Raw genomic sequence first — 11197 nt, 5'->3', positions numbered from 1 at the left:
AAGCACATAAAAAAGTTGCAACAATATTATGTTTGGTGGTTAGTCATTTACATATTTCGCCTAATTCGAACCAATTGCAGATCGTACAAATTGATTGTTACGCCCAGAATTAAAAATTGTGTTGTAAAACAAAAAATAAATAATAGTAGTATACTATCAAACCCTGAATATCATGGAACAAAGTTTTTAATTTGTATACATGATAAACAAGGAAAATGAAGAATTATAAACAAGTACTACTATCACATATATGCCACATTCCTTGGAAACGACGTCGGAACACTATACCATGAACTATAGATATAGATGTTGCCACCATGTTTTAGGTATTTTATTATTTAATTAATGCATTATATCTTATATTTGACGTGCACTTAGTAAATAAAATTCGATTTTATGATATCAAACTGTAAGAGAATATCTTCTAGTTGAAAATATATCTAATTTGCCTACTGCCCTGATCAGGCGATCACATTAACTAAGGTCTCTGACTTAGATAAATGAAGATCTCATTTGTTTGACTGTTGCGGTCGGAGATGGGCAGCTGTCGTTTGAGAAATCGATGGGAGAGATCTCTGTCTCACTCCATTCGTTGTGCATGTTTTAATTCATGGTCCTTGTATTGTATACTTCATCAATTAATCACCTCTTTTCTTCAATTCCATTTCTTTATAATGTTTCTTTGCTGCCTCTCAAAATTAATTTTCTAGTACTTTCTAGAGGTACCCATTTTTGGGATGTGTGATTGCGTATAACTTATTAGTCAGAAAAATCACAATTTTGGGTGAGGTGAGTTTGATATTTTTTTTACGAATTTTAACCCTTATTTTTAAAAACATAAACCACCGCATTCTAATGTGTAATTTTCCGAATCCGACCTAAATAAAAAAATATTTAGTGGAATTTGATCCTACGTGACCAATCTTAAAATTTTTGTGGTTTAGTTCGAATTATATATGAAAATGGCATCGCCTAATTCTTGAATTTGACGTTGAATAGTGTGTGATGTCTTGTATATATATATTTGGTAGGATTGAAGAATGTCATGTTGTGGAAAAATTACATCAATCTTAAAGTGTATTTCCTCCGTCCCAATAAATAAAAAACATTTGGTTTTCGACACGAGATTTTATGCAGTGTTATTTTGTGAGTTAATAAAGAGAGAGGAAAAAATAGAGATAGTGTTGTTTCCATTTTAGAAAACATTTCATTTTTAATGGGACAACCAAAAAAGGAAAACGTTTCATTTCTAATGGGACAAATGTGGTATGATTTATGACCACTTTTAAAGTTTGTAATAAATACCAGAATTCGTCTAATTTCTACTATTTCCGTCTCAAGGTAGTAGGGTATTTCTTTTGAGCCTGAGATTTAAGAAATTGATCTGTTAAGTTAGAGTGGAGAAGAAAAATAAGAGATAGAATAGAATAAGAGAGCGTAAAGTAAAAAAAGAGAAAAAAAGCTTTTAACAAACTAAAAGGAATACGACCAATATCAATTGATAACACAATCTTTACGCAATTTTTCCTTTCCAAAAAGTTGATCGGGTTTTGTCCGAATTTGATTATTTGTTTTGTCTCAAAAGTTTTAAAATCGTATGTTGGTTGCAACGATTTTAAAATCCCTAGTTGGGGAAATGAGAAAGTGCTGCCTGACCCTGACCTTGATTTTGGTATGAAGCAAACGTTAAATCCTTCAACAAACTCTCACACTCTTCCAGCAGCCAACAATGTAGAGAATACCAATTTGGTTTTAAACAGAGACAAATATTTGAAGGAGAAGATTAAAAACACACACAGATAGAATTAGTTGCATCAATCCAGTGTTTCATTGAATGTCTTTACCAACTTCGTATACATAACATGATTATGTAAAAAATACACTAACAGCATTCCACACATGAACGAGAGCAAGACCAACTGGATGAATTACATAAATCAATGTTTCGTTGATAGACGATTCTTCACCATTGACGCTGAGGCGCTGCATTGTTCAATGGGGGTAAAGGACTTCTCGGTCTTGCATACTCAACGAATATGACCCAACCTTCCAAAAACTGCAAGCCACGGTATCAACAATCAACAAGCATTTCAACCACACTACAATTGCCAATAAAAATAGCTCTACATAAATTTTAACACATCAGTGAAACATGTACATATTGGAAAACCCAAGTGATAGGATTTAAAACTTCAGTTACTTCTTTTAAAAAGAAAAAAATGAAGAATTTTCCTTGAGATCACACACACACACACACACACACACACACATATATATATATATATATATATATATATATATACACATAGAATACTCTAACCACCAAAAGAATATCCACAATTACAGTTTCTTTCAGAAAAAAGAAGAGAAATCACCATTTTAAATTATGACAATTAGTCAAAACAAAATAGCCATGTAATCACGAACAAATGCTTTAAACAATTAATTGCATTGACATACAACACTGTGAAACGATATTGAATTGGTGATTCTCTATTTATTTAATTTAGCTCTTTTGGGGGGGGGGGGAGGGGGGGGTCAAACATTTCCTGATAAGGCATGATTAACAAATTAATCCAGGTAATCATCTAAATTGATGATTATTTTATCACTCCAAAGTTGGGTTGATTGCTTAGTCATCCCCCTAAAACCTACATACAATAATAGTTTGATAAATTTAAAACCTAAATATAACTGAAAATTTGCCAGGTCCCGAATTATGGCCATGCAAATTCGGAAAGCAATCAATTAAAAATAAGATACTAATATTTTTAGGAAATCTTAGTGTATATTTAAGGTCTTGACAAAACTATAATAAATTAATAATTACTAAAATTTCCCTGATACAATACAGTACTCCATATGTTATCCACTTGAACATTCTAAGAAAATTTAGTAAAATATTAACCTGCTGTTACTTGCTTTTTGATGGACTTTATCGGCATTAATCTCATCATTATATATTGATCTACTTCTATGAAATGTACATATATACGTAAGTCTTTAAGCCTAAAACGTTTTCTGATGATCAAGCTTAAGAATCTCCTCGTAAGAAACTGGCCATAACGCAATTTTGATTTTCGGTGCAAGCAATCCAGTTAGCATTCAAAGTTTATTATTGTAAACTAGTCATCTAGAGTTTTTATATTCACCTCTCCATCCATGGCTTTAAGTCCTGATGTAGCTTCTTCTATGGTTGCATATTTCACAAAACCAAAACCCTTAGAGAATCCAGATACACGATCAGTAACCACTTTAGCTGCACAAAGAGGTAGAAATCAACCAATTGCTTTTAACCTTATCCAGAACCTACTACAAATACCTTTGAATGGGAAAGATAAAGTGATAAACATACCTTCGACAACTTCACCAAATTTAGCAAATTCTTTATGAAGTCCTTCACTTGTGGTGCGTTTGTTAAGCCCTGGAAATCATACACGAATTTGAATTTAAAAAACTAAAGAAAGATGCAGAGGGGGAAGTAGAAGAATTTGATGATGATGATGATGATGATGATGATAATGATGGCGTTTGTTAAGCCCTGGAAATCATACATGAATTTGAATTTAAAAAACTAAAGAATTTGATTGCAACTAATTTGACTAATGATACTCTGATCAAGAGTTTAATACATTTCAAAGTACATATATGTACAGGTTTAAAGTTTTTGGTTTTCCATGGGTATACTCACCTTGCCATGCCCTGTGTATATTAAGTATTAACAGCTACGTATATATAGGCTTATTAGTAGTTAGTAGTCTAATAACAAACAAAAAACATATTTTAGTACTAAGGCCTCCGTTTCCTTAAAATAGAAACCTTTCTATTTTGGTCCACTATCCCACATTTCCTTTCTATCTCTCTTACTTTACTACTCTCTCCGTCCCACAAGAATATGCGCTCTTTCCTTTTTATTCCGCCCCACAAGAATATGCACTTTCTAATTTTGAAAAGTCCTTTCTCTCTAACGAGGTGGGACCCATTCTCCACTAACAATACTTTAATTACTTTTTCCCTCTACTTCTCTCTTACTTTACCAATTTTACACTAAAACCCGTGCCGACCCCAAAGTGCATATTCTTTGGGGACGGAGGGAGTAATTTGTATCAAAACTCCTGTCGTTTCAAAAGTTCCTATGTTTAGGAAATGGAGGGAGTATATGTTTTGAGCCAAGCAAGCATTTTGTAACTTCGATTGGAATATGAGAAAAGATAGAACACTACCAAACTCTGTATGCAGAAAACCTAACATAGATATATTGGTTCCATAAGATCGTTTAATTAAAAATCAAACATCTATATAATTTAACTGAGTGATAAATACAGCAGGAAACCCACGGAGATATGAACCTAGACAGCAAGCATGGCGTGCAAAGCCGGATAACCTATTTCAAACTCTATTGAACTTCCATAATGTTTCTTCTGTAAAGGCGAAGCTCACAGGTCACAAAACAGTTGCGTATAACCTCGAATATTGTAAGCACAGTGAAGTTTGGATTGCATTGGCCATCAGTATCCAAAAGCAAAGGAGATAAATAGCATAAATTGAGTGCTTCCTATAAATCCATACCTATCTAAGTACCTATATCAGAACTCACTATGAACACATACAGAAAAAACCCTAAAGCCCCAAATTGAATTTCAGGAGACGGCAATAGTTAGCATTTCAGTAAAAAAATGTAACTTGATTACCAACATCAGGACATGGATTAGCACAGCAAATTGCTGTATTATAGATTACGCAGGCCCTAAATAATCGTTACCCCTTAAAACATTCAAAAATTGACTACAGAAAAGAAATTGCAACTCTAGGAAGTATTAATTTCAGAATTTATTTTTTCTATTATGCGTGTGTGTGTGAGAGAGAGAGATAGATACCAGAGACGAAGAGATTGGTAGAGGGATCAGCGGGAGGAGGCTTCTCGATCTTAGACTCCGGTAGTTTAAAGGGAAATCTGGAAAAAGTAGAGTACAGAGCCTTCATTCCTGATCCCATTCCAATTTGAGAATTAGCGGACAGCGCTGCCCTCGCCGCGGCTCTCATCGCCATTTCTGGGTTTAAGCTGTTTTCCTGAATTGGGGTTTTAGAACTGACGAGAAAGAGGAATAGCGTGAGAAATTAGGTGTATAGTATTTATCATTTTACTTTTATTTTCTTTTATTCATAAATGAAAAATAAACGAGCATTTATTGTTTATTAAGAAAAATATTGAAATCAAATAAATAAGATTTGTTTTAGTCTTATTATGATACTACTGACATCTCATTTACGACAGAAATATGTAAATTATATTTTGGTTAAATAAAGTCATGTTTTCTTTTATAAACAACTAGTGTTATATCTGCGCTGCACGAGACAATAAAATTTGAGATAATGAAGATATATTAACAACTAAATAGATTAAAATAAAAAATATATAGTAAATAATATGAAAAAATATTTACAGTTAAGAATATAAACTAATTAAAATAAGTATTTAACACATTATAAACCATTAGCACGTTATAAACAATTAAAAATATTATAAACAACAACAAATAGACATTTGTACTCTTCTCAATCCACTTTAAATGGAATATTTCATATTCAGCATACAATATTATACAATTTTAATATCTGGTATGAGTGTAGTAATATAAATAAAAAAAATAAGAAAACATGAGATGTATTAATAAAATAGAATAAGATATAGTACAAATAAAAGAAGGATGTAGTTCACTAATGCGCTTTAATTCTCCCTACTTAGATTCAATAATAATATATCTATCACTCAAGGTTTCGTCAAAATCTCCAACCACAGGCACAACAACCTTGTTGGGTTTGTGTGGCTGATAAACCAATCGGGCCCAAACAAAAATAATTCGCGCGGCCCAATCTTGAAGGCCCAAGTAGCAGCTGCGGTTTCAACCTCAGGAACTAGCCGTTAGAATAGTTTCAATTCGGTTAAGCTCTCAACCGAATTGCATCACCTTTATTAGCTCGATTCCAGTTGAATCAGAGAACAGTTTTTCAAGAGAAGTGAATACACATTGTAAACATTAGCTAGCTAGTTGAGTTTTCACAATCGAGTAGGATTTCTCCGATTGAGTAGCGAGCTAGAAGATTGAGTGTATTGTAATTGTTTCTTCATTTGAGTTCTTAATAAATCGTCTCCATCTTTGCCCGTGGATGTAGATCCGGTTGTGGATCGAACCACGTTAAATCTTGCGTCGATCTCGCATATTTGAAATCTTCAAATTGGCGCCGTCTGTGGGAAACTATTTGATCGGCGCGATGGCTTCGGCAAAGTTCGAATTGGAGAAGTTTACCGGCAATAACGATTTCGGCCTGTGGAGGTTGAAGATGAAGGCAGTGATGATGCAGCAAGGGCTCTGGGAAATCATCAGTCAAGGAAAGGATGATGTCGTCAAAGATTCGGGTGAGGAGGCCGATCCGAAGGCTCAAGAACTCCAACAAAAGGCTTATAGCACTCTGATCTTAAGCCTTGGTGATCGAGTTCTGAGGGAGGTCTCGAAGGAGGAGACCGCCGCGGCAATTTGGAAGAAGCTTGAATCGATATATATGACGAAGTCTCTTGCTAATCGTCTTCATCTGAAGCAGAAGCTCTTCACTTTCAAGATTTCAGAGACGAAGAGTATCTTGGAGCAACTCGAGGATTTTGGCAAGTGTGTGGATGATCTAGAGAACATCGATGAGCAGATCAAGGATGAAGATAAAGCGCTCATGCTATTAAACTCACTGCCAAAGAGCTTCGAGCAATTCAAGGACGCTATACTCCTTGGAAGGGACTCCAAGATCACCTATGAGGAGGTGTATTCGGCTTTGAAGCTGAAAGATTTTCAGAATTCCTCAGTAAAGTCGCATGATCAAGCTGGGGAGAGTTTGAATGTGAAGGCCAATATCAAGAAGGCCGAAAAGTGGAAGAAGCAGGGCTTTGACAAATGGAAAGGGAAGAGCCATAAGGAATCATATCAGAAGGATTCTAGGACTTGCAATTATTGCAAGAAACCGGGGCATATCAAGAAGAACTGTTTTGCTTGGAAGAAGAAGCAGTCCGAGAGCAGCTCTGATCAGAACACTGCTGATTGTGCAGCAGAGTTAGAACCAGCTCAGATCTTGAATGTTGCTGAGAGATCCATTGCAGACTCTTGGATCATAGACTCCGGGTGCTCTTTCCACATTTGTAGCCACAAGAGCTGGTTTGAGGGCCTCACTGAAGCACAGGGGTCAGTTTTACTTGGAAATAACCAGGTATGTGTTGTCAAGGGAGTTGGAAATGTTCGCTTCAAGGTTCATGATGGCTCTATTAAATTGCTCACTGAAGTCAGATATATACCTAGTATTAAGAGGAATTTGATATCTGTTGGTGTGTTAGAAATGAAGGGATTCTCCTGCATATTTTCTGATGGATGCATGAAAGTCATGAATGGTAATGCCACTGTTATGTCAGCATCTAGAAAGTATAGGCTGTATTATTTGGAAGCTGAGGTTATTGTGGGTGATTCATGTATTGCTGAGGATCAAAGTTTGGTCTTATGGCATAAAAGGCTAGGACATGTGGGTGATAAAGGACTCAAGTTTTTGATCAAGAAAGGCATTTTCACTTGTAAAGAAGATGAGAGTGTGAAGATGTGTGAGTCATGTTTGTTAGGAAATGGAAAGAAATTACCTTATGGCACGGGAAAACACAGTTCAACAAGGCCTTTGGACTACTGTCACAGTGATCTATGGGGTCCAAGTCCAGTAAAGTCCATAGGAGGTGGAAGATATTTCTTGAGCATTATTGATGACTATAGCAGAAAGGTTTGGGTCTGCATTCTCAAAGAAAAATCAGAGACTTTTGATAGATTCAAGACTTGGTATAAGGCTGTAGAAGTTGAAAAAGGGCATGGTTTGAAGTGCCTAAGGACAGACAATGGGCTCGAGTTCTTATCAAATGAGTTTGACAGCTTTTGCAAGCAGCTTGGGGTGAAAAGGCATAGAACTGCTCTAGGGAATCCTCAGCAAAATGGTACCGCAGAGAGGATGAATAGAATACTCCTAGAGAGGGTCAGATGTATGATGTTCACCTCTGGAGTTCCCAAGAGATTTTGGGCAGAAGCTGTCTCCACTGCAGCAAAATTGGTGAATAAATGTCCAAGCTCGGCCATAGGTTTTGACACCCCAGACAGCAGATGGTATGGCAGTTTGGGAGGCTATGAGAGGCTTAGAGTTTTTGGATGCAGAGCCTTTGCTCACATCAAGCAAGGAAAGCTAGAGCCTAGAGCACTAAGGTGCATTTTTCTTGGCTATCAAGATGGTGCAAAAGCATATAGACTATGGTGCACGGAGGAAGGAAATCAGAAAGTCATCATTAGTCGTGATGTTGTTTTTGATGAATCCATCATGCCATATAAGCCAAGGGAGCAAGTAGAGACATCTCCAGAAGCTACTAGCATCAGTTTTGAGCAGACAGAACCAGCAGATAATGGCTCTGAAGCTGCTGATTTCAGAGAACAATTGATACCCTCAGATGATGAAGATGAGCAGCCTACTGAATTGCATCCAGACTTATCTGAACAGGAGCCACAGAACCAGCAGTATGCTCTGGCAAGAGACAGGACCAGAAGAGAAATAAGGCCACCAGCCAGGTTCAGAGATCCAGACTTCGTTTACTATGCACTGTGTGTTGCAGAAGAGCTGGATGTTTCTGAGCCAAACACTTACAAGGAAGCTATTGGGAGTAAGGATAAGGAGAAGTGGATAAAGGCCATGAAAGAAGAGATAGATTCTCTCATTAAGAACAGGACATGGATCCTTGTTCTCAGATCCCAGATCCAACAAAGGCCTATCTCATGTAAGTGGATTTACAAGAAAAAGGTGGAGGCATCTGAGAATGATAGTATCAGATTTAAAGCTCGTTTGGTTGCAAGGGGTTTCACACAGGAGGAGGGGATAGACTACACCGAGGTCTTCTCTCCCGTTGTGAAACACAGCTCTATAAGAATCCTTTTGGCTATAGTGGCTCGGAGAGATTGGGAGTTACAACAACTAGATGTAAAAACAGCTTTTTTGCATGGTGAGTTGGAAGAAACTATCTACATGGAGCAGCCACAAGGTTTTATAAAGCCGGGGGATGAAGATAAGGTGTGTTGCTTGAAGAAGAGTCTATATGGACTCAAGCAAAGTAGTAGGCAATTGTACTTGACTTTTGACAGACAGATGGAGAAGATGGGCATCAGAAAATCTGCATTTGATAACTGTGTTTACATGAGATACAAGGGAGGCAAGGCTGTTGCATACTTGTTACTTTATGTAGATGACATGCTTGTAGCAGGGCCTAGTAAGGCAGATGTCACACAGGTGAAGGAGGATTTGGAAGAGGCTTTTGAGATGAAGGACTTAGGGAAGGCAAAGAGAATTCTTGGTATGGACATTATCAGGGACAGGGCTGCTAAGAAGCTATGGCTGATGCAGCATAGCTATATCAAGAAGATGCTGACTAAGTTCCAGATGATGGACTCCAGAAAGGTGTCAACTCCAACAAGTCCACACTTCAAGTTATCAGTCAGTCAGAGACCAACTACTGACCAAGAAAGAAAGCTAATGAGCAAAATCCCTTATGCAAGCATTGTTGGAAGCATTATGTATATGATGCTATGTACACGGCCTGATCTAGCTCATGCCATTAGTTTAACCAGCAGGTATATGGCAGACCCGGGTGGCACACATTGGCAGGCCCTTAAGTGGATAATGAAGTATCTAGTTGGTACACAAGATTTGGGTTTGTTGTTCTGCAGAATGGAGGATGAAGATGATCTCATTGGATATTGTGATGCAGACTATGCTGCAAATGTTGACAGCAGAAAGTCTCAGTCAGCTTACATCTTCAAGTTGTTTGGTACTGCAGTGAGTTGGAGATCCAATCTTCAACCAGTGGTTGCACTCTCCACAACAGAGGCCGAGTACATTTCATTGGCAGAGGCAGTCAAGGAGGCAAAGTGGCTAAAGGGAATCTTGGGTGACTTTGGTGTGGTGCAAAGTTCTGTCACAGTCTTATGTGATAATAATAGTGCCATCAGTTTGGCAAAGCATCAAACCTTTCATGAAAGAAGTAAACACATCGACATCAAGCTCCATTTTGTGAGAGATGAGATTAGCAGAGGTGACGTGGTGATCAAGAAAGTTCATACATCTGAGAATGCAGCTGACATGATGACAAAACCTCTGCCGAGTGCTAAGTTCGAGCATTGCTTGGACTTAGTTAATTTGACATCTAGGAGATGAGGGAACTTTGGTGAAGGTGGAGATGGTTTGTTGGTAGGTGCAGGTGGATGCAGGAGGTTGCAGCCAAGGTGGAGTTTTGTTGGGTTTGTGTGGCTGATAAACCAATCGGGCCCAAACAAAAATAATTCGCGCGGCCCAATCTTGAAGGCCCAAGTAGCAGCTGCGGTTTCAACCTCAGGAACTAGCCGTTAGAATAGTTTCAATTCGGTTAAGCTCTCAACCGAATTGCATCACCTTTATTAGCTCGATTCCAGTTGAATCAGAGAGCAGTTTTTCAAGAGAAGTGAATACACATTGTAAACATTAGCTAGCTAGTTGAGTTTTCACAATCGAGTAGGATTTCTCCGATTGAGTAGCGAGCTAGAAGATTGAGTGTATTGTAATTGTTTCTTCATTTGAGTTCTTAATAAATCGTCTCCATCTTTGCCCGTGGATGTAGATCCGGTTGTGGATCGAACCACGTTAAATCTTGCGTCGATCTCGCATATTTGAAATCTTCAAACCTCACACATAGAAAGTAGAGTACAGAGCCTTCATTCCTGATCCCATTCCAATTTGAGAATTAGCGGACAGCGCTGCCCTCGCCGCGGCTCTCATCGCCATTTCTGGGTTTAAGCTGTTTTCCTGGATTGGGGTTTTAGAACTGACGAGAAAGAGGAATAGCGTGAGAAATTAGGTGTATAGTATTTATCATTTTACTTTTATTTTCTTTTATTCATAAATGAAAAATAAACGAGAATTTATTGTTTATTAAGAAAAATATTGAAATCAAATAAATAAGATTTGTTTTAGTCTTATTATGATACTACTGACATCTCATTTACGACAGAAATATGTAAATTATATTTTGGTTAAATAAAGTCATGTTTTCTTTTATAAACAACTAGTAATACGATATTATACAATTTTAATATCTGGTATGAGTGTAGTA

General features: G+C 37.2%; 1 protein-coding gene across 2 annotated transcripts; it reads right to left on the bottom strand.

The window, feature by feature from the left end:
* Positions 1–1805: 1805 nt before the first annotated feature.
* LOC121785997 (organelle RRM domain-containing protein 2, mitochondrial-like) lies at positions 1806–10908 on the bottom strand. 2 transcript variants are annotated; one of them, XM_042184500.1, is made up of 5 exons: positions 10798–10908; positions 4878–4977; positions 3356–3424; positions 3153–3259; positions 1806–2056 (listed from the first exon to the last, which is right to left on the bottom strand). In XM_042184500.1, the coding sequence occupies exons 1-5, from the start codon at positions 10867–10869 to the stop codon at positions 1964–1966; spliced, it is 441 nt and encodes a 146-aa protein (XP_042040434.1). In that variant the 5' UTR covers positions 10870–10908; the 3' UTR covers positions 1806–1963. The 2 variants fall into 2 exon arrangements, with proteins under 2 accessions (XP_042040434.1, XP_042040433.1); XM_042184499.1 differs by lacking the exon at positions 10798–10908 and having other exon boundaries at positions 4878–5117.
* Positions 10909–11197: the final 289 nt, after the last annotated feature.

Source organism: Salvia splendens, chromosome 22 (genome assembly GCF_004379255.2).
Source record: "Salvia splendens isolate huo1 chromosome 22, SspV2, whole genome shotgun sequence".
Classification (NCBI taxonomy): domain Eukaryota; kingdom Viridiplantae; phylum Streptophyta; class Magnoliopsida; order Lamiales; family Lamiaceae; genus Salvia; species Salvia splendens.
The sequence above is the reverse complement of the archived record's forward strand: the minus strand, read 5'-3'. Positions and strand labels throughout refer to the sequence as shown.